This window comes from Rutilus rutilus (assembly GCF_951802725.1).
Source record: "Rutilus rutilus genome assembly, chromosome: 3".
NCBI lineage: Eukaryota > Metazoa > Chordata > Actinopteri > Cypriniformes > Leuciscidae > Rutilus > Rutilus rutilus.
In genome coordinates, this window is record NC_140211.1 from 28,571,929 (window position 1) to 28,597,116 (window position 25,188).

A 25,188-nucleotide genomic window follows, 5' to 3' on the forward strand; every position below is an offset into this window, starting at 1 on the left:
TTGTCAGAGACAAAACACATTCATCAATGTGATTTATACAGTAAGTGCCAGATTTACCCAGTGGATACTTTTGGCAAATAATGCTTTTTAGCTTTGTACAAATGTAAAATGAGTCAAGATTATAGTATATTCTAACCATCATCTTATTGTGAGTGAAATAGCTTTTAAGGGCAATAAATTTTTTGCTTCATAGCCACTCACATCTATTGACTTATCAACAATGACATCGTGGTAATCATTCTTTCTACACTTTCAGCGATTTGCTTTTAACATAACTGCAGGACTTGACACATTCAGTGAAGACATCTCATCTGTAGCAACAAAATGGCAGTAAAAAAAAAAAGAAAAAAAAAAATGTTCTGTGAAAGGGACATACCAAACTCTCCAAATTCTTCAGCAGGAAGACAGTGCCTGGTTCACTGGTCTTTTGAGGTTTAAAAGGCAGTGGTGGAGCAGCAGTCTGTAATTACTGCATCGGACAGACTTTTAGTGGTGGCATAAGACACCTTCAGCAATAAGCTTCTTTCCTGATTCTGCTCAAGGGGTTTCTTTGACCTCAAAAATAATGCTTAGGTTTAAAGTGGTGTTTATCAATTACAGATTGTGTCTTGAACAAAACGTTAAAAGTAGGGCACAAATTAGAGAGTGTGGTAACCATATGATTAAGTAACAACTCTTTTTTTTTATTTTTTTTTATTTAGCTCAGTCATTTCATAAATGAACCAATAATAACAAAATTGATTATACATATATGAGCAGCATTTGAGCAGATTCATCATAACCTTCCATCCAATGTATAAAATGTCTCAAATGCCTAAATGTGCTGCAATTCCATCATTAGGTTTTGTCATATCTCATTTTAAAGCGGCTTCCAAGCATGTCCTTTAAAACGCAAGAACTGCTAATAGAGTCCAACATAATAACCATGGCTAAAGGCCCTGAGAGTACAGTGTTCCTAATGAAATCCATAACTCTTAAACTTTAAAGGGAGCCTATCAGAAGTATTGATATGGGCATTAAGGGAATGCTTTAATTGTTGGCCCTGGCCCGAGCAGCTCCAAGTAAGGTGGACTGAACCTTGAGTCAGCATTTTCCACCAGATCAGCAGCAGCGTGGAACAGTAATTGTGCAGCTTAGAGGGTTTTTTATGACTCTGCATAAAGTAGTAAAATTTGTTGAATAGATGTTTTCACAGTGGTACCAGTCAATACCAAGATTTATAAGGATTGTCAATTGTTTCTTCACTTAAATCATGCGTCCAAATGTATCTTATGTGTATGCTGTGTTAAACAGCAGAATCAGCGTCAAAATTTCTTTGGCATCCAACTCTCCATATTCCATGAAGTATTATTCTTAGTAACTGTGTCGCCTCATGGTTTGATTTTCTTTATTGGTTTGCTTTTCAGTGTTATTTTGAAGCAAAGTCAGCTGTGTATGTGTTGTTGGGTTTTGATCATGCTGAGTCCGTATACACAAGATGACAAGCGTAGCATTTACCTTGATCGCTAGCTTGTTCATGGCTTTGAACCGCTTGGCATGGGTCTAGCTCTAGCCTAGATTCAGACAATGAGGGAGCTTATTTTAACAAGCTAATCTACGGCAAAGACTGCAGCGACATGGCCGACACATATCTCTCCCTAAATTAGTCCTTTAAGCCTTATATATGTATGAGACATAGCGAGCCAAATGTTAGCGCTTGCCAATTAGTGCAGCAGTGTTCAGTGTGGATTAGAGGCGGGTTGTTTTTTTTCCCATCTTCTCCCCTCCACCAAATCTCTTTCATCCATGAAGGGAATGTAAAGTTAATTCACTCCAAAATACCCTGAAAATGTCACACAACATCCTGATGTTAGCTCTCAGTGGTGAAGTGAATTCATGTTCTAAACTTGCCAAAAATGCAAAGTGTTAAAATGCTCTGACAGACAGGATATCTATTAAGCAAATGCTTGTTTTCTCAGTCTTTCACATAATGCTGAGTCAAATAGTTGATTGATTGGGCTACTTTTTCTTAAAGCGTGGTCACAATTACCGTTGTTTGGGCGGATTTTTTTGCACCAAAATTGGTTCATTTAAATAGGAATCTGCAGAATCTTGAAGTTCCCTATCTTTCAGTCATTTTGATGTCATTGACTGACAGTGGGGTCATACTTGGTAGCCCACTTTGAGAAAAGGCCAAATAAAATTGCCGAATGGAATTTGCCTGCGCCACTCCCCCGGACATAGAGGTATAAAAGGAGCAGGCATGCACTACTCATTCAGATTTGTTCTTCGGAGCCGAGTGAAGTGTAATCTATTGGGGGTTGCGACTAGTCGACTTTAGTTCTCTGCCATGACACTTCAAGCTTGACGTCAACTAATCGCTGATCATGACCCATAGAGTACCCAACAGGACAGGAAATATTTCCACTTCTACATTCCGTTTCCAACAGTTAAAATGACAAATAAATGTCTACTCCGAGAGCGCTCCACAAGATATGTTTGATTATACCATCTGGATGCTCAAAATGTATTGGGTGAATGCATGTTTTAAACAGATTATTGTACATGTAAGTTAATCGCTGTTCTAAACTAATGCGCTGCTGCATTGTAACGCACATACATGCAGACAGTAGCTCGCACGCACACAAAATCATTCAGTTGCGCATAAATGTATTGTCAACACTGTTCTGTGATTTATCAGTAAAATAGCTTAGAAACTGAAAAGTTCTAGGCTAGCATATATTTTTTAATAACTAAAACCCACAGCTTCACTATTAGTAGAGAGACGCTGCCAGGTAGAATTAATTCACATGAAATCGCTCTCTCACTAATGCATTCATATAAATGTAATCTTTACTGTGCTACTGTGCTTATCTGATTTAGAACTACTGTAGCAGTTTTCTGTGAGAAATATAACAACCCAAAGACAAAAGAACAAAAAATAAAAGCTGTTATGTAGGAAAAATAGCCTTGTGGGCAATGCTGTGCAGCGATCTGAAAAAGCAAGCTTCCTCTAAAAGAGCAAACACAGACAGAGAGCATCTTTTTAAAGATACCTCTCTGCCTGAATGTCTCTGGGTATGGCGATATCGCTCATCCTCGGACTGCCAGAATATTTGTCTCGTGTTTGGGTCACCCACACGCTGAGACAGTGTTCGTAGATTGTTCATGTCCTCACTGCGAGAACATGACCATGGAAACGTTCCGATCAGGACTCTCTTTTATAGTAAAAGGAGTCACCTCAGCTGCTTCTGTCACGGTCCTTCTGCAATGCACAAGGCTGCGGTGGCTAGCGTTTAGGGCGATCTGAGTGCAACAATGGGAGCTTTTCCCCTGGGTAATCCCCATGGACCTCCTATTCCTCGTCTTGCAAATTGCGCCCGGTGGAGCTCCCGGATGAGTTCAGCATTGCATCAAATGCTGCATCAAATTCGATGCTGAGTTGGCGACCATGCTTGCCCGGGTGATTGGTTTCTGGGCTCATTTTCTTCATCTCTAACGGCGAAGGCTTACAGTGCTGCTGGACAGGCTGCTTCCGCCTTGCATGCCAAGGCCATCCTGCAGGTATATCAGGCCAACACCCTTAAAGATCTGCTCTAGGTTAGTTCTGAGCTGGGGATTGATGCAGGAACTGTGTTCGGCAACCAACTTTGCTCTACAAGCGACGAAGGTCACGGCGGAGAATTCTTTGTTTTCTTTTCTTTTTGTTCCACCTCCAGCCAAGATGAAGAAGGGTTTCTACTGCCGTTACTTCATCGTGCCAAAGAAAGGTGTTGGGTTGCGACCAATCTTAGACCTGTGACTTTTGATTCAACTCACGTTCAAGATGTTAACGCAGACATGCCTTCGCCAACAGGATTAGTTTGTGGTGATAGACCTGAACGATGTGTACTTCCATGTCTTGATTTTTCCTCAACAGTGTTTCTTCGGTTTGCTTTCAAGGGTCAGGCATACCAGGACAAGTTCCTTTCAGGCTGTCCCTCCCACCTCAAAAGTTGCAGAGGCTACCCTTTCCCAATTAAGGGAAGATGACGTTAGCATTCTGAACTATCTCAATGAATGGCTGATCCTAGCTCACTCTCGAGATTTGTTGTGCACACAGGGACCTGGTGCTCAGACACCTCAGCCGTTTGGGGCTTCAGGACAACTGGGAAAAGAGCAAGCTCTCCCCAGTGCAAAGCATCTCTTTTCTTGGGATGGAGCTGGATTTAGTCACTTCGACCGCATCACATGAATGAGCGCGCTCAGTCAATGCTGAACTCCTCGAAGACTTTCGGGGGAAAAACAGTGGTTCCACTGAAACAATTTCAGAGGCTCATGGGGCATGTGGACGGGCTATGTGCCCAAAATTTCCACTATCCCTTTTAGGGACTAAGTGGTAAAATTGCAAGCACTGCCCTAAGATGAGGCAGACCCTGCCTTGCCATTGCTGCGTCTACTACGCGCCCTGCGTGTTTACTTAAACCCATGTCTTCCGCCAGTCACTGTGCTTATAGAAGTTCCTCCCTCTTCAGGTAGGACCTACTGCAGAGACTTCTTTACAAGTGTGCTACTTCCCGGTGGTTAAGTCCATGTGATGTATTCTCCACGTGTTAACCTACCTTCGGGCAGAATGTGATCTCCGTAGTGTTCCTTTTTCCACATTCCACATTGTGTCCGCACAGCTGTGAATTAAAAAAAAAGAGAGAAAAGGTCAGAAGACTGGCTGAAGTATCGTTTTCCCATGGTAAGTACTGTGCTCTCTGTCCCTGCATGCGACGAAGGACCGCCAAAACCTCATAACACGGTTTAGCGGTTGTGCCATTTTCCCTGGGGGACCCTTAGTGTCAGTCATCAACACCACATAAAAATGACTGACAGAGGAATGTCTCATTTATTATTGCAACCTCCGTTCCCTGATAAAGGGAATGAGATGTGGAGTCCTTCCTGCCACAGCGCTGAACTTCCCACTGAAATGGCCGGGACACTGCCTCGGCTCTTCAGCACAAACCTGAATGAGTGGATGCTAGCCAGCTCCTTTTATACCTGAATTTCCGGTGGAGTGACACATGCAAATTCCGCTCGCCAATTTTCATTGGCCTTTTCTCAAAAAAAGCAGAGGTGATTGGGGCTCCCAAGTGTGACATCATGTTTCGTTCCCTCCATCCATCCTGGCACAGATTTAGCATCAGGTTCACGTTGGTCACGCTAATTTGCAGATTTGCCCAAAAGAAAGCTGCTTTATTTGAATGTGACTTCTGTGTGAACTTTGCTTCATACAACGCCTATTCACTTGATTTCTCGATGGATTGATTACAAATCCTGACGATGCATCGATCTTCAAACATGTATTTTTGAATCGTGAATCTGTGATTTCGGTCAATAATCGATTTAAAATGCTATGAATCTAATTAAGATATTTGATAGTGATTCAGTGCTTTAAAATATATAAACATTAAATGACTACATGCGCTAATTCATGGAGACATTCATGGTGCATCGTCATTCGCGGCCTCACCATTCGCGGCCTCACTGCTTTCCTTCACAGACACATGCTGCAGTCTTTACCGCCTTTCGCTGGATTGCGCTCACACTCCGTCCATAGCTCTCTATCGAGACAGCAATAGTCCTGAGTCAAACCTCTCAAGCCATTGATAAAGCTGCCAAGTCATTGCGTGGTCACTACTGATGAAATAAAATGCTTTCATTGCATGGAAAAGTCACCGTTATTTTCTATAAGATAAAATACTTTTTAAATAAAAAGTTTGGCATAAAATGGGTCATACCATTGACATTACCTTTCCTGGACAGTTGAAGTAAAACCCTGCTTATTCAAGGGCGCACATTTATTGCATGGATGGAGCAAACACATAATGTAAGTGTCTACAATGCATAGTTCCGGTGAATCATAAATGATAAATGAAATTTATCTTAATAACATTAAACTGAATGTACGAATGAGACCGCACCTTTACACTGTCACAGCTAACACTCTTACATGGCAACTTCATACAGCATGGCATACAGCTTGGGATTGTATGAAAAGATATAATTTTCATAGCTGTTTCCTATTAAAATGATGGTTAAGTTTTGGTTTAGATCGTATGCTTTTAATATGATTTCGCCATCTTGTACAAATTATGACTGAGTTGGACTAGCCCAACTCCATTAAACAACAGCATGTTGTCTTTTTTGCACAAATTAAGTGCACAAACCTTGGTAATGATAGATATGAAATTTTAGGAGTGTACAATATGTACAGTAATTTGTTGCACCTAATACTAAATACTGTACAGCTGTAACATATTTTCAAGCAACATCAAAAATCGATTACCCTGTTGAGAAATAAATAGTTGTCACATTTTAATATGTAGTGTTAGACAAGTTAATGGGTTTGAGAGTTAAATGCATTAAACAAAGAAAAAGTATAAGAAAAGTGTGAAAATAAGCAGTTTCATAAATACTCCTATAACTCTGAATTGACCACCTATGTAAAGCCTATATTGCACTATCAAGCATCTACATTTGAGACAGAGGGTTATACTTGAAGAAAGATACAGACAGATGGCTCAGTCTGTGAGTATGGTTGGAGGCATGGTTTAGGCAGCCTGACTTCATCCTCTATCCAGATGCGTGTTTAACATCACTCTCTCCTTCTGCAGTCAGTGATTTAGATTGATCAGAACAGTATTGTTTGTCAGTCACCGCAGGACTCTTTACAGCCGGAAGGCGTGCAATGCTGTTTCTATATAGTACTGAGTGGCACTGCAGCTATTGGTTCAGTTACAAGTTAGTGTTAATGTCCTTGTTGAAAAATGATATTGCATTGTTGAGTGACATTAAATGTCTATAATTTCATATATCATTAAGGGTTTTTGTGTTGTCAGAAATGGCAGTGAGGTTTTTAGTCATCCAGATTTTATTCTCTAAGAAATTACACAAATGGTTGATGCATCAGCGGTTGAAGCTGTGAAATAATAATTCAATGCATATTAGGACACAGATGCACCATTCTGGCAGGCATTTATCATAGAAACAGACAAAATTGACACATAGTCATAAAGTGGATACACAAAAAAATATTATGAAAGAAATGTTAGTGTGCTTATCTAGCCATTCTGTGGTTTTGGGCTTGTTTGTCCATGTCGAAGATCATATTTTGTATACAAGTCATTCACTACAGCACGCCCATTCTTGGAAAATGAAGAGAGCTGAGGTTAAAGGTGGAAGTATGTCTGGCCGGTGCTCACGCTAAGGTGTGTTAATCGGATATTGAGATTCTCGAATGGTTGAACCACTTTATTTGTTCCTCTCTCATTTCTGCCAACTCCAGCTGTCACGCTGTGGGACAAAGAGGGGTAAGCAGGGGACAACGGAGGGAGGAGTGCAGCTGAAACCAAAGATAAACCGAAGACCCCTCCGCAGGCTCGTCATCTGCATTTGACGGGACCCCACCCCCAGTTCCTTCAGCACACAAACACACACACACACACACACACACACAAATACAGCCACTTACACCTCACGGGCACATGTTGTGTAGCTCTTACACACTCTCCCTCTCTGAGTGCTTGCATTGCTTTCTCTTTCTCTCTCTCTTACACACACAGAAACAGTCAAACCACCCCCCCCCCACCCCCCCTCAACCCCCTCACCCCCTCCTCTATTCTCTTCGTTAGACTTGGTAATCCCTCTCTGCTCGCTGCAGCTGTTGCCCTCCTCAAACCTCACAATAGTCCCCGAAAATTGTGAATTTTTTTTAAATATATTTTTTATAAAGAACAAAATAAGTTCCTCTTTTTGTAGCTTTAGTCACTACATGGGCTCCATCTCACTGATCATAAAGTCTTTTTCCTTGCCCTATTTTGTCGACCATCAAAACTAGAATTATATTATTTATTTATTATTATGCAGTTATTTATATTTTTAAGCATAATTTTTGTCAAGGTATTATTTTAATTCAATTATGCTAAAAAAAAAATTGCAAGGAAATAAATTATTAGATATTTAGTTGAAGAGGGAGGAAACCAGGCATTTTATGTAATAGGGGAAATGCTCATGTCAAATATTATCTAGTCTTAGTATTGTGCAATGCATGTGTGTGTTACATTTTATTTTTAATTATTTAATATGCAAGACGATGTTTGAATTGTAATTGATTTATATTCTTTGAAGTCAGTCCTAAAACGACGGGTCGATGTGGTCAGTGAAGCGCCCTTCTCTGTCTGGCTCGTACGAAGTAGTTGGTGGTGGGCGTTGCAACATTAGTTCGTTTTGATTGCGATATAACGGGTTAAACACGTGGGAGAAAGCTTAGGGAAAATCCAAGCGCGAGGAATTCAGCAGGCACAGAAATCCCGAATAGTTGAACAAATGAGTGACAAGCTCTCCGTCCATTCAAGCTGCCCTCTCTACCCCGCGCGCGCTGATTAGCGCCCCTCGAGCTGTGGGCAACATGTGGAGGCATCGCTATAGCAACCAGTGGATGTGACATGTGCTACAGACAGCGACTCGAGTCTCGCTGAATATAAGGAGGGGCTCCGTGAAAAAAACCCAGCTTTTCAGGCGCACATGATCATTCAAAGGACAAGACAACCCACTGCAGCTTCTTATAAGTCTTTAGGAAATGTGTCGGGCGATTTGGCTCGCCTTTTTCTCCCGCTCCCGTCTTTATCTTTCAAACTCTTTTTTTTTTTTCTTTTTTTTTTTACTCTTCTGTTTAAAAACACTGTGAACAGTGACGGTCTATTGTTGAGGTGGATGCGGAGGTGAAAAACTTTTCTTAGCTAGCGGGATTGAGAAAGGAAGCTGCAGTCGCCAAGCCGGACATCTGATGTAGAAAGGCGGAATAGGATCTTGAAAAGCATCCGTCGCGCGCTGTCAGAAAATGGAACAAGGTAACTATCTATCTGGACTTGCACTTGTCTGTATGTCTGATGCACGTGTATAGTGGTCGGGTAAATTAATGTAACGAGGCTGTGAACGCGCCATTAAGCGTCACCTAAAACTTATTGCGCATCCGGATGCATCTGGACTGATAATGAGAGTGACACTGTCCTGCAAGACTTGCTACATGGCGGTGCTACAGCATGGCAAATTTCATCGTGCTTTTCATTTTAAACGCTTCTGCTGATAGAAGCGCGTGCATAGTTTGCGATTTTATGGCCAAGATGGTTTGCAGATGTTATGTAATTGATATGGGTCGTGAGTCAATATAGAGTGGTGGTAAGCGCTGTGCAGATGGCACAGATACTAACAGAAGCAACATTCGGTTCATTTTTTTTTTAGAGGGAGGAATCGGTGTTTAGCTGGTCGTTTGTGGGAAATCGATCGCATTGAAAGCGGTGTGTTTCGTCTGCATGGGTCTTCGCAAGTTGCATATGACTCTGAGACAAAAATAAATAATAAGAAGAAAGATGCGTTAGGTAGCCTAGATGGGTTGATAAATGGAGAAAAACTTTTCTCACAATTTGGGATTATTTACAAGGACTGATAATTATTTTATTTGGCCTATCTCTGATCATTATATTTTTTATAAATGTTCCATAAACGAGCTAAAGAACGAAATGTAGGGCAATAATGTTTTATAGCCTACTTTGACAAATTGCAGTGATCATAGATTCATTATTCTATATATTCAGCTTTAATGTCTGACTGTAAATATTTTTAAACACTGGCAATGTCTAATCTCTAATTTACATGTAAAGTTAACTTAAGTGAAATGGTTAGTGAAATGTAAGATATTTTTAAAGTCATAATGCATTAGGCTACATATATTCCCTGACATATACAAATTAATTTTGGATGATTTTCCCAATAGGATTCCACATACATGCTGCAATTTAGACGATCTTCTTATAAATAGTGAAACAGAAATATTTTTCTCACTTAATGCAAATTATAGTAGTTTTTTTTTTAAGAGTTTAAAAAATTATAATAGAACTTGTATTTCAAAACACAATGACTGTAAAACTGCTTTTAATTTGTCCAATACCGCGTGCATGATGTTTGTTCTTTTTAAAATTGATTTAGTTTCAACATATTTTAAAGATATAGAGCTGAGATTTGAGTGGATGAATGATTTTAAGGTTGAGAGATTAATGTGTGTAAAAGTTAAAGGATATCTGGGCGGCCCTTGTCTCAACCTTTCACCCATCACAGTCTCTTCCACCCAACCCTTTCCTCAATGATTTAAATCAGCCAGAGCATCCCAAATCCATCTCCATTTTATCCATCCTCAAATATACAAATCCTCCTGTTAAACTTTGAGAGCAAAAAAAAAAAAAAAGAGATATATATAAAAAAAAGTCCATACGTATAGATTGCTTAAAAAAGTAAAAAAATAAAAATAAAAATTTTGTCGGTGAAATTTTTCTGGCCGTACATTGGGCAGTGGCCTTTGTGTTAGGTGTTCATTTTTAGTTTTATTTATTATTTATTAGAACAATAATCCTGGATTCAAGTGTTATTTTGTATCGACATTGATTCACTGCTTTACAAACGTTTTTATTTTATCGCTTAATATAAAGAGAAACATTAAGATAAATTTTTTGTCAGTTTGGTAAAGTTTCAGTCAAGAGATTGATTAGCTGAATCTGTGGATAAGCAATATCCGATGACCCTGGAAACACACCCATTAATTCAGGAACACATTTCACCCTGTAACATTTTTCTTCTTTTTGTTTGCAATGTCTTGTTTTTCCTTGTTGTTGTTTTTTTTGTGTGTGTGTGTGTGTGTTTTAATTTAATTTGATTTGATTTATGTTTATCTATATTATATACTATATTATATCATTTTCAACTCCAACAGTTTTTTCTCATATCTCTCATTTAGATTACAAAAATTATTATATATTTTTTTTATTATATATATTTAAATGAAACATATTTTCACTGGAACACATTTAGGTATGGAGACTTATACGCCCAGAATTCCTTGTATTTTAGTTCAAATAAGGTACTTTTTTAAGAGAAAGCTTGATTTGAACCTGTCTGTCTGTTTTTCAGTAGACTCCTGTGAATCAGAAATTTGCAAGTCCAATTTTATTCCCTACAGAAGAACAAAACCATAAAAGCATAAAGGATTCTGTCTCTCCCTCCCTTTCTTTCTTTTTTCCCCCTGTCTCTTTTTTCCTCATTTTATTTAATTTTTCTCTGCTTTTACGTAAAGTGTATCTTTGCGGGTTTTCTATTATGAGACCAGATGTGTTGCAGGAAGAGAAGATTTGACATTATTTCAGTTGAAATAATCAGCAGATTTTTCTTCAAAAGAGATTTCCACATTACCATGTTGAGTCTGCTTTGCATTTTTTCTGTCCTCATATTAAGAGAAGTTATGTCGTTGACAGGTTATTATTTTTCTAATAATTCCTCAATGACATTGATTGTTTTTCTATTATTTTTTGTTTTCAGTTATATTGATTAATTGTATATACCAACATAATATATTTAGACCATGATAAACATTTTTGCTAAGCAACTACTTTGTACATATGATAAAAAAGAATTGTCAACTGTGCTTTGGCATAGGGGTTTCATATTTATTTGATTGATATATATATATATAGATGTGTGTGTGTGTGTGTGTGTGTGTGTACATATATATATATATATATATATATATATCTGTATACTGCACAAATATACTTTAGGATTCATTTTGGTAGTCGTCATAAATTTCATATACACTGTAACTTGCATTTAACTAAACTACCTCAGGACAACATTTTTATTTTTTCTTTAATATCTTCTCCTTTTTTGATCCATTTTCCAGTCCCTTGCTCAACTGCCTAATGCATGTATTCTATTTAGTTATAATTAATTGCGGACATTATTTAGCCAAGCACAATTTTCTTTTCAGAGTCAGCTTTTCATGTTAGAGATCTTTTCATGTAATTCGATTGAGAGCGCTAAGCCTATAGAGGGATGGAGGGAAGGAGAGAGGGGGGTTTCTATTCCAGCTGAATGCGCCCTCCTCTCTACACACTCTCCATGCAACGTTTGATGGGTGGAAAGCAAACCATTTCTGCACCAACAAAAGCTCACAATCACAAAAAGTAGAAACTAATCCTTGGAAACTACTAAACCTCACATTTAGGTGCTAATATTTTCAGCAATGTGTAGCCAGTGTATGGGGGATTTCAGTATGTGATTAAATGGAGTGGCATATGTAATTAGAGCTTGAATTAAATATGTTGTGCTTCATGAATTTGCATCCTGTTATACAAGGTGTAGTAGTCCTAAATGTTGCTTAATGCTTTAAGAAAAACAATACATCAATAACAAATATGAAGTAAATTATCAGTATTTATTCAGGAAACAGAAAATAGTCATTGTTTCTAAAATACTGATCAGAAAAATCAATCATGGGATGGCAGCTCACATGGCTTATAGTTTTGTGATCAGTCGGTTGGTATGATAGCACTGAATGCGAATAGAGGCAGATAAAAAAAAATTGAACCCCATTCTAAAGGCCTCAGTCTATTCAGCCTCACAAGGCATTTGGAAACAATACGCTGCCAATCCCCCAGCAGCTTAGCCCCGGCTGTCATCCCTCCCCCCGAGGGGCTAACAAGCCTGACAACCCCCTCTACAGTGGAACGTTCGCGGGGCCCGGACCTTTTAGGTACTCCCCCTCAGCTTAGCCCCTCTCCCATTTTATTAACTTAGAGGTCTGAGCCAATTCCCCCATCCTCTACCAAACCCAAGACTTGGAGGCTAATTAGCAACAAGCTGGTACAGTGAGGACCGACCCTAATTGCTCTGTGGTGGTATGCTTTAACTTGCCAAGGCAAGAGTGGAGCAGGCCTTCACTTCCCAAGTTGTTTGTACGTCAATGTGTACAACAAGTAATAATTAAAAGCAATAAGCATCTTGCCACGTAATTTAAAGTACCATATCAAAACACCAATTGGACACTCTTATCCTGTGACCAGTTGAGGGATATAGAAGACTCATACAGTATACAGTAAAAACAGTAAAATTGTGAAATATTACAATTTAAAGTTAAGTTTTCTATTTAAATATTTTTTTAAATGTAATTTATTCCTGTGATGGCAAAGCTGAATCTTCAGTTTTCAGTCTCACATGATCATTCAGAAATCATTCTAATATGCTGAGTTGGTGCTCAAGAAACATTATTATCTTTATTGTTGAAAACAGTTGCAATGCTTAATATTTTGTAATCCACGATGTTTACCAGGGTTTCTCTCTCTTGTCTGTTCTAATTTCAGAGGGGCAAACTGAACCACATCCCCCTGGTCAAACACAGTCGAGTGGAGCCAGGCAACTTTTTGATTCTGGTGGTGGTCTCCATGGTTTTTATTGTCATGGTGTTGGGGATGTCAGGGACTCTGTACTGCTTGCGCCACCGCTCCCACCATAAACTGAAGGAGAAGCTCACTGGTTTGGGAAATGACACAGGCCACGATGCCACGGCAGCCTATCAGGTAGGAGCAGGCCAATTACTTCAGCCAATCATGTTTTCTCTGACATTCATTGGTACATATTAACACAAATAAGCATTCCTGTTTTTAAGATAAACTAAGCAAGTTGTCCTCGACCAAGGTTATTTCCACATCCAATCCAGCAAACCAACCCTTCCAGAGTAACATTGTCCATATTTGCGATCTTCACCAGGTGTAATGAAGGTTGTTAATTGTTGCTGAAATTATTGTAGCTCATTAACAAAAAGACAATGGAGTTCATTTAAAGCTTTTTTTCCTTAATTGTGACCCATTGGAGCAGGCGCAGATGTTCTTGCACGACAGCGGTGTTTAATATGAATCCTAATTGAGGCAGAGCCCTTTTTAGCAGGGAAATGAGTTTGTTGTCTGACCTTTCTTTCACGGCTCCTGGAGGGAGGGCTTGCGGTGAAGGCTTATTGATTTTGTGTTGGGCTCAGCTGTACTCATTGAGACTGGATCGCAGGGTGCAAGCGCTTGGCTTCCTCCCCCGCCTTCAATATTTAATAAACCTCTCACACTTGGTCGAGAAGTCCCTTCCATAAATGTTGGCCCTATCAGTGTGGCAAAATAACTTGTGTTTCTTAATATTATTATGATGCAGTCACACATTATGTCCTGTGACTCCTTTGCTTTGTTTTCATTTCAGATTTTAATTACTTTGTATTGATTTTAATTTGTGTGTTATGTTGTCGTATGGTAGTATATTGAGAGTGCTTTCAGCCATTTAGATCTGCCAGGTTTTTTTTATTTATTTTTTATAAGCGCATAAGATTAAAGGCATAGACACGGCTCGTACTGTGTTGTTGTAAGGGATTTCCCAACTGCTGTAGCTGGATTGAATGCAGTCTTGTGCACAGGGACTCTTACAGTGAAACATGCAATTAGAATCAGTTCTGCCGCAATGATTCTGTAGCAGATCAAAGCACACACACATCACCATCACCACTGCCACCCACCTACTCACACACACACATTACACTTTCCTAAACACTTGCATATTCACAATTGTTTGTTCTCCCTGTTAATACCTTATTATTCAATAAGTTTCTTGTTCTTAAAACGTTAATCTGAATCTTGCGTATACCATTATTGCCAAAATGTGGAAAAGGTCAAAGTGTTATGAGATCAACTGTAGTTTTCAGTGCTTTCAGTGTTCTTTAAATACAGTTCATGGTCCTCTTTATATCCCTCACATTCTAACCATACTTGTAAAAATGTTCATTAAAGTAAGTTTTGTTATTTGTTAGTTTTGTCAGGTTATTGTTACTTACATTAACAGCATGTTTTGTTTTTTACTTTAAGTAAAGTGATCTTTTAAAAAAAGAATTAGATTAAAGCATCAAATACATTTTTTTTTTTTTTTTATTGAGTTATAAATCAAATATATTTTGCTTTTGCTAATTGTTTTTGTAGTTATATTCTTCTCTTTTGCTCTTTGTAAATCACGTTAGATAAATATGGTTGCTAAATGATTAAATGCAAATGTAATTAATTTTGCTTGGTTGACTGATTAAGAGAAGCAAATGTATGCATTGATTTGTGCTGTCTGAAATGAACATGATTTATCAGGAAGTGGGCACTGTTTTAACAGTTTGCACATGTTTTTTCAGTTTTTCATTTTGAGTCAGATTGACTCATGGTAGACATGATCAGATCAGATATTAATGTTAAGGGTGAACTCCATCCTCTAGTCTGTGGCTCATTTTAGAGCTCTGTGGCCTCTGTTTAGCCCCCACCACCTTCCCTCCTGGTTTCTCTCACTGGGGAGCTCCATTAGTGAGACGCACTAAACTTCCACCTCCAACCCCCACACTCCCTCACTGACCCTGCTGTCAGCCTCACTCTGCTGTCTTTCTTTTTTTATATGTATCTGAGTGCTTTTTTAACTGTTGGACATTTGATGGGGTCATACTGTTGCAACTGCTTCAGAAAGTAATTGTCTGTGCCTGTTTAACCTTTGAGTAAATACAATGGAAGTTAAGCAAGGGGGGGAAAGTAGAAATAATCACAATCAGGCACAATGAGCAGAAGGTTTTTCACTCCATAAAATTAGAGCTTTTGACTGCTTTTAAAATTGCTTTAAAATGTTACAAAATGCTGTTGTTTTATACAAAACCTATATGGTAATTGCCTGAAAAATGCCTGAAAGCTTTCTTGTAAATTGTTTTAAACATTGTAAGGAGCTTGTAGTCAAAATGTTGAAAGCTATGTTAGTCATTTCAATAACTTCCAGAACTGACTTAGAACTGACTTCCCGTTTTAAAATCCCTCCCCCTGAAGATCAATCCTGATTTCACCTAGACAAATTCATAAAATGACTGACAGACAGAGAGCTCAAAAGTCTTCTGATTGACTAAACAATAGCATCCCACAACCAAATTCATTCTTTCTATTAACAGACATTATATCTCTCCTATTTCAGTGAAATCTGTCAGGTAGTACAGACATTTTCTGAACGCTGTTCCATAAATAATTGCTTGCAGCAATTATATGTTGAGCCAGGTTAGAAGGGATATAATGACACATCTGTGAGAGAGTTCAGCTTTTACATTGAAGCATTCATCTGATATCCTCGTAGAGTCACTGATCCTTTCGAAGGTGGTTTAAAAAATCTGCTTCTTTGTTTGATTTCAATGAAGTGACAAATGGTAGATAATAGCTTGGAGTTATAATTCCAGAATGACGTGAGTGACTGATATGTAGCTGTTAAGGGGAAAGGGAAGACCTGTGTATATAGAAGTGTTTGCTAGTTGGTTGACAAATACAGTAGCTATATCCTGAGACAGAGAGAGCAAGCTGGATTTTCAATAAAATTTGACTGGTTTTGTAAATAGATTGCTAATTTGTTGCTTTTGATAGCATTTTATGAACAATTTACCAACACTACTCCAACTATATGTATACAAGGTATGACTTGTTACAAACTGTCATATTGTAAGCAAATCTTATGCTTGATTATGGTTTATATATATGTGTGTGTGTGTGTGTGTGTAAATGTATTCTTTAAGTAAAATAAACCTTATCAGTGAGCCTTGTGTTTAAATATGGCTGCTAGCAAATAGTAATTATTTGCTCCATTGGTGAGTTTATGCAGCTGGTAGATTTCATCTTGTAGAGCAGACAGTGACGTAATATATTGTTGGCTGTATCTTGAACCCACTCTGAGATGCAAAGTGGAGATAAATGAAATTTGATCCAGAGTCCTGATGCAGTATCAGTGTGTTTTTGAATGATTTTCCTATATATATATATATATATATAACCATTATACAATTCTAAGCATAATAACCAGTGCTTTGATGCTGCACTTTGTGTGATTGTTCATTTTACTCTTTAGAAGAGCTTTATGAGTTGCCCTAGATAATGTCTTCACAGATAAGACAAATTTTTGTCCACTTTCTCGATAGGATCTCTGTCGCCAGCGCATGGCGGTGCAGACATCAGAGCGTGGAGAGCGATCAGAAGTGTTCCACCCATCACACACGTCACGCATTAACAGCGTGTCCTCACAGTTCAGTGACGGACCGATGCAGAGTCCCTCCGCCCGCAGCAGCACATCCTCCTGGAGTGAAGAGCCCACCCAAACCAACATGGACATCTCCACTGGACACATGATACTGGTAAACAGTTTAATATATGCACGTGAAAACAGGACACAGTCATTTAAGCAATAGACTATTAAACATAATATCTTACACTCTTCACACTCTTTGTACAGAGCCTGTGTCATTGCAGTCATAGTCAGGATGAGCATAAATACATTCCAAACATGTGCTTCTCCTTCTGTCTCTTTCCTTTTTTTCCTTCACCTTTGTCTCACATCAGTCTCATATTTTATAAGTTTGTGGATTTGTTTTGGCTCTGAAAGGAACTGCAGGGCCCCATGGTCTCTGGCTTTTCTGACACAATGGATTGTTTTAATTTCGTCCCAACTTTTGTTTTATTCATCTCAGCACAGCTTCGACAGGAAAGACTGATAGGTGCCTGGTAGCGTTGTGTTCATTACCGAGCAGAGAATCTATCATACATCCAACAGTGGAGCAAAAGACAGCCACTGAGTTGATTGATTTAGCGTATTGTGTTTTGCTGTAATGGATGGCCCTTATTGAGATGAAGGGGGGGTTTTTTCAACAGCTAATAAAACTATGTGCGTTGTTTGGCAGAGATGCATTTGCTAAAGTGTACACCTGCAAAGCAATTTTCAAACATTCAGAAGTTTGAAAAGTGCTGTGGTAATTGTTTAATTGATTATTTAGCTGGTTTGAAGCAACTTGGACCATGTCGTCTTCACAGACACTCAGCAAGGACAGTAAAATGCGTGCCAGTGTACTTTCATTGACTTTAAGATAATTATAGGTGTTCGAGACAAATCAAATATTTATTTTTTTTTAAACTATTTATGCACAGTCACACTGCCAATATTATGGTGTATAAATGCACATTGCACTCTGAACAGTGAAAAAAAATGCTTAAAAATGCAGTGATCGACTGATATATTGCAGATATTTAGCATTTTTTAATTATCGCCATCAGCCAATACATTTTTCTTTTTGGCATTTAAGTGATATGTGTCTTTTATTTTGACAGCGCAATGACTTTTAATTTGACAGTGCAGAGAACACCCACGCCTGAGGACAGACACGTGGGAACTCCCATCCTGAGTCTTCGTTAGTAATGCATTATTAGACAGAAATGTAAAACAAAGAAAGTAAATAGAATATGAAAAAATGCATTTATATAATTTAAACAAGTCTTTAAAGGTGCTCTAAGCGATGCCGGGAGTCGTAACTTCTTGTTGACATTCGAATTGTTGTCAAACAAAACGGAGGCTAGCTCGACCCTCCCTCCTCCTCATCCCGTCTCCTCCCTCCTCCCCTCCCTTCCGGCATAAAGGAAAGTCAAAGTAGTCACTACAAACAAAGTTAAGTTTTACTGATACTTCATTCAATGTGTAATGTCGCCAAGTTAGATAAATGCTTTTATATATTGCAGAACAGAATGCAGAAAAAGATAAACATTATCTTAAAATAGTTTCGCCACCTGAGGTTATAACTATAACAAGTTAGCTCCCATACAAGGACGCAATAATAACAGGATAACGTTAGCTTCGCATTTCCCAGTGAGCATAAACAACGGCGGCGTCGTAAACTAATTTAGTAAAAGTTGTCAATAGCCTATAAATGAACATTCAAATTCATAACAAACATTGGGTGAAAACAATCATTCACACAAATTGTCGCCCTACTGTGAATTTGCTTGATCATTTACAATAGAGATTGATCGCTAGCTGCTAGAAACATGTTGTATTCACCAAAGTTAACGCTGACCATACGCTGACTGCATACAGTAGTTCTAGCTAATTACATCCTTGTGTTGGTTTGGCGAACATGAACGTCAATTTAGAAAGAAAAATGGATTTACCTGTTCTGCAAAAACAGAGCAACTGAATGTCGGATTGGAATCCCTTCTGCCGGCGGAGTTCTCGCCACCTTTCGAAGGTTTTTCTGATGTAAATTCGGTACTTCGCGCGTTCCTTATCCTTGTTCCTATTCTTTGCAATTTGTTCATCGGAACGTCGTCTCTTTGGTCGTGTGTCGACCATAATTCAAACTTCCCTCTTCATGCTTCTCTCTCCTCCACACCCCCTTCATGTGTACGCGCACTAACCCCCCCAAACCCCACCCTCAAATACATCTTGCCAGTTATTGGCTGGAACACTGTTTGTTGTGTTTCGTGGTGCGGGTGAGCCCAGTTTGTTTTTGTTGCCGTTTGTGGAGCCTGTGGTGTCTAGAGAGACCGCGTTTTTTTACCGTGTGTTCAGGGGACAGGCAGCTAGCGGATAGTGAGGAGATGTTTGCTGTATGTGACAAAAAATGTTTTGGCCTAAAAAACGCGTGACATCACTTAGAGCACCTTTAAATAGCTAATAAAAATTGTATATTTAGTTATTACTTCCTTTTTAGTAATGTTGTTAAATATTTCTTTATTTGTAAAAAAAAAAAAAAAAACGGAATCAAGAAGTTCCTATTTAAAGTTAAAATCAGTTTATTTTACGTACAGGTTCAGCATTCAAATAATTTTTTCAGATTAATTTATTTTCAAATGTATTTTTAATTTAATAAATATGTAAATTTAACTGCCAGGTGTTATTTACTATCTTTATTTAATTAAATAGTATGATTCTGTATCAACTTTTTTTATATCGACCATCAGCCACCCTGCTCTCTAAGATATCGTCATCATCCATGAAAAAAATATCCATATTGGTCGATGTGCTACAGAAAATCTCAAAATCACACTCTGACTGCAATACCAGCTAGTGCAATGTATCAGAGGTTACCGCTTGTACACTATCCATCTCTCAATGGGTGCAATCAAAGACGGGTTATGAAATAATAACTATTCTGATAGCGTAATCTCTCAGTATGTCAGGTTGCTATAAGGCATCTTTTTCATCCCTCCTCAGGTAAGACCAAAACAAGAGAATGCATTCTCCACAGCCCAGCTTCATATGGCGCTGCTCAGCATTATAATGGCCCCCTGTTCTGCCATCATACTTTGACTGACAATCCCACTGCTTTGTTTTTTTGTTTTGTTTTAATATATGCTATGTATTTGGTTTCCATCTACTAGCATGCTGTACAATAAGGTCTATTCGATCTATAAAACTGCTTTTTGTTTTACACGGTCTTTTCATCACATGAAAAGACATTAATACATTTAAATACATTATTACAGATATTGTTTCTGTACATAAAATGAGTACATGTTTTTGTATGCATACAATGTGAGGTTCAAATCATATATTATGACACATCATTGGTTTAAGAGTCTGAGATTTAGCCCAGATATCTGACCTTTTTATTATATACAAATTATAGCTGCTGCAGGATCATGAAGAACTAATTCAGAACCTTGGACAGCGCCACAGTTCTCTGCTGTTGCTCCACTTCACTGTGTGTTTATTATTCATACGTGAAACATGCACATAGTGAAAGATGATGGGGGAGAGATGCACAGGTTTTGTCTGTTGTTTGGGAGGAAGAGCAACACATTTGGTGTGTGTGTGTGTGTGTGTGTGTGTGTGTGTGTGTGTGTGTGTGTGTGTGTGTGTGTGTGTGTGTGTGTGTGTGTGTGTGTGTGTGTGTGTGTGTGTGTGTGTGTGTGTGTGTGTGTGTGTGTGAAAGCTAGTAATAAACTGCAGTGTTTATTTATTGACATTCCTTAAAGAAGAGATGGACTGTTTTTTTCTGTGTGAAAGGAGAGAAAATGGTTTGCTGTCTGTCAGGGAGAAGTACCTCAGTGACTAAATGGTTGGCTAGTTGCCAAATCCCTCTGTCTCTGATTAAATCATGCATCATCTTGCTAATAGAGGTGGTATTAGAGAAGGCAAATAGAGAGAGTTACTGTTACATATGGTCACAGAAACACACACACATAGGGCAGATGCTCCATCAACCATCTGTAACTTAAGAAAAACTAAGGGGAAAAAATGAAAACCTTTTGTCTAGAAGGTCAGATATACAGTATGTTCGAGAAGAGCAAATTGTCCTCATAACATCCATATGTGACCACAAACAGTTGGCGTTCATCCGCTCATGGCACTCAGGAACTGGAGAAGTAAACTGATTGCTGGGTAATTTGTTTCTCTTGTGATATGTTGCTTGAAGGATGAGAACATTTTGAGTGCAGTTGCCTCTCATGGTTTATGCTGGTAATATGGCAGTGGTTTTATGGAAATGTGCTTTGCTTTTAGATGCCAATAAGAGATCATGACTTAGAATGTTTATTGTGTGGGGGATTATTTATTTTATTTTTTCCATGTATTTATGCTACTGTTCAAAAGTTTGTGGTCAGTAAGATTTAAAATTGTTTGAAAGAATACATTAAAGGATGTATTAAAGGGGTCATGAATTGAAAAATACAATTTTCCTTGATCTTTTGACGTACACTCACCTAAAGGATTATTAGGAACACCTGTTCAATTTCTCATTAATGCAATTATCTAATCAACCAATCACATGGCAGTTGCTTCAATGCATTTAGGGGTGTGGTCCTGGTCAAGACAATCTCCTGAACTCCAAACTGAATGTCAGAATGGGAAAGAAAGGTAATTTAAGCTATTTTGAGCGTGGCATGGTTGTTGGTGCCAGACGGGCCGGTCTGAGTATTTCACAATCTGCTCAGTTACTGGGATTTTCACGCACAACCATTTCTAGGGTTTACAAAGAATGGTGTGAAAAGGGAAAAACATCCAGTATGCGGCAGTCCTGTGGGCGAAAATGCCTTGTTGATGCTAGAGGTCAGAGGAGAATGGGCCGACTGATTCAAGCTGATAGAAGAGCAACTTTGACTGAAATAACCACTCGTTACAACCGAGGTATGCAGCAAAGCATTTGTGAAGCCACAACACGCACAACCTTGAGGCGGATGGACTACAACAGCAGAAGACCCCACCGGATACCACTCATCTCCACTACAAATAGGAAAAAGAGGCTACAATTTGCACAAGCTCACCAAAATTGGACAGTTGAAGACTGGAAAAATGTTGCCTGGTCTGATGAGTCTCGATTTCTGTTGAGACATTCAGATGGTAGAGTCAGAATTTGGCGTAAACAGAATGAGAACATGGATCCATCATGCCTTGTTACCACTGTGCAGGCTGGTGGTGGTGGTGTAATGGTGTGGGGGATGTTTTCTTGGCACACATTAGGCCCCTTAGTGCCAATTGGGCATCGTTTAAATGCCACGGCCTACCTGAGCATTGTTTCTGACCATGTCCATCGCTTTATGACCACCATGTACCCATCCTCTGATGGCTACTTCCAGCAGGATAATGCACCATGTCACAAAGCTCGAATCATTTCAAATTGGTTTCTTGAACATGACAATGAGTTCACTGTACTAAAATGGCCCCCACAGTCACCAGATCTCAACCCAATAGAGCATCTTTGGGATGTGGTGGAACGGGAGCTTCGTGCCCTGGATGTGCATCCCACTAATCTCCATCAACTGCAAGATGCTATCCTATCAATATCGGCCAACATTTCTAAAGAATGCTTTCAGCACCTTGTTGAATCAATGCCACGTAGAATTAAGGCAGTTCTGAAGGCGAAAGGGGGTCAAACACAGTATTAGTATGGTGTTCCTAATAATCCTTTAGGTGAGTGTATAAGAGGTCATTTTACAAAAGAAATATCCTATAAGTTCAAAACTTCCTCATTAGTCCAGAAACAGCTTTTATTGAAACCAAGCTCAGAAAATGACTCCTTTTGGATTTCGTCACATTATGATGTAATAGTGCGACGAAAGACTGCATCTGCAAAAAAAAAATCAACATCTACTTCTACATTATTGCCTCTTTAGCCCCGCCCACAGATTCACGCATGTCATGTAGTAGTAAATGGGTCAATGACGTGACATTTTTTTGTGTCTATATGGTTTAATTAAATTTAATAGGATTACAATTTCTAAATAAAATGGCAAATTACTTGCATACATTCTCTTTTTTGAGGACCAAGTCTAAATTTAATTTTGAGAGAATATTTGGGGGATGATTGCAAAAATGTCTATGTGGTGTAACCATCAAAACTTTGTACCAAATAATTGATCTTGTTTAAAAAAGGTGAAATTTTCAATAAAACACCATATCAGCTAGTTTGACATAATCTTACATTAGGACCATTTAACAGTAAATAAAAGTAAATGGAGCACCATTGTTCTAAATATTATAATTAATTTGGGGAATCATGTGAGTCAAGTCAAATTCCTGAAGTGTTAAGGTTGGTGTAACCACCATTCAAGGAGTCATTTTTTTTATATTGTGTAAGAAGACCATGTGACATGGAAATTATATCACAGAGACGGACCCCTGTCAGAGTGAAACTAACTGCTGCATGCAAATGTTATTAACTCTCTTTAAAATGTGAGATAATGTGACAATTTTAGGGTATGGTCAGGTATTCTTAAGTGTATGTCAAATGGTATGACCCCGGGAATATATTAATAATTCATCATTATTATAGAAATGATTATTAACTTTAAAAATTACATTTTAAATATTACCACCAAGGCCACATGATTGATAATGCCTGTGAAATTAGATTTTAAACTGAAATATCAAATGGTGTAACCGGTTACACCTATTGACTCCTATTAAAAGCCTTTATGTTAGGGGCCAATTTAGTAAAATATCACTAGTTTATGATGCTAATTAAAAATGTAATATGAACTAACCTACTATTTGGAACTCTTTTCAAGTGTTCAATGTAACCATTGTAACCTCATATGTTCTTGTGGAAACTCAAACATGCTGCGTAACACGAGAACAAACCTCACTGGTTTTTGCTGAAGCTCAAACGTGCTGCGTAACACGAGAACAAACCTCACTGGTTCTTGCTGAAGCTCAAACGTGCTGCATAACACGAGAATGAACCTTATTGGTTCTTGCTGAAGCTCAAACGTGTTGCGTAACATGAGAATGAACTTCATTAGTTCTTGCTGAAGCTCAAACGTGCTGCGTAAAACGAGAATGAAGCTCATTAGCTCTTTTCAGCTTTGTTTTTTTCAGCATTGACAAAAATAAAACCACTTCTGGACTGTTGACTGTCATACTTGATTTTCAGTCACAATTTCTTCAACAAACAATGGCCTTTGACTCTAGAAGCAACATGGTCAGGTGGTGTAACTGGTTTTTGTCAATTGGCGTAACCAGTAATAACATTTTGTGTAATAACATGGTTTTTAACAATTTTTCATAATTTGTCAAAGGTGTTTTCAGCATATGTCCTGCCAAATGTTGCAAAAACACATTAAAAATTACATTTAGAAATTACATTTAAAATTAAAAATTAAAAATTACATTTAAAATGTTATTTTACTCGAATAAAATCTATTTCCATGTGATATATTAAAATGAAGTATTTATTTCTGTATGTACACTTACATGCTATCTAGGTGGATAAAATGTTTCATATTTCTCATTCTTTGGCAGTTACACCATTTGACACATTCAGGTACATGCAGTCTTAACTTTCATAAAAAATGCAAATGTCATTTTTAATTAAAATCAACATAAATACACTATGAACATATTAGCGTACCTGATTCATGCTTTTAAAACAAGTTTTTACAAGATTTTCGAATTTCTCATCTTGACAAACCTTATTTGTCACTGACCCAAATACGAGACAGAGGCAGACACAGGATTACTTCACCAACAAAACGATAGTGATGCCTCTGAGGATTACAAGATGTTTTGAAGTGCCAAGTTGTGGAAAAACACATTATTTACATTGCCTTCCTTGTGATCCTAACATTAAGAAAGTGTGGATGAAATGAAGCCTAGCGCAAGTTCTGCCAGGAAGACTCAATCGTTCACATCACCTATTACCTTCTCATCTATCCAATCATATCCTAATAGCCCAGTATAAAAGGGTGGTACTTACACATGTCTGAGTTCGCAGATGCTGTCGCTTCAACCACCTCCATCCTCCCCAACCACCACCAAGACGGGACCTTTCCTCCATCCCCCCCAACACCACTATGTTGGGTTCTCCCCTTCATCCTCCCCAACACCTCCAGACGGGCTCTCCCCTCCATCCTGAAGACGCCAGGATGTCCTCTTCCTCCTTCCACCCCACCACCACCAGATGGCCCCTTCCTTACTTCGCAGGGGTGGGCTGCGCCACTGCCTTCGTCTTCAGGCAGGATATGCAGATTCCGTACCCTCGGAATGCGAGTTACGGACGGGGCCTACACCAAA

At 38.6% G+C, this 25,188-nt stretch overlaps 1 protein-coding gene across 1 annotated transcript in view; it reads left to right on the forward strand.

The window, feature by feature from the left end:
• ptprn2 (protein tyrosine phosphatase receptor type N2) overlaps positions 1-25,188 on the forward strand; it is a 260,783-nt gene that overhangs the window by 211,455 nt on the left and 24,140 nt on the right. The window contains exons 13-14 of the mRNA XM_084404889.1: positions 13,191-13,406; positions 16,832-17,044. Coding sequence (XP_084261015.1) covers positions 13,191-13,406; positions 16,832-17,044 — 429 coding nt within the window. The remainder of the gene's footprint in view (positions 1-13,190; positions 13,407-16,831; positions 17,045-25,188) is intronic.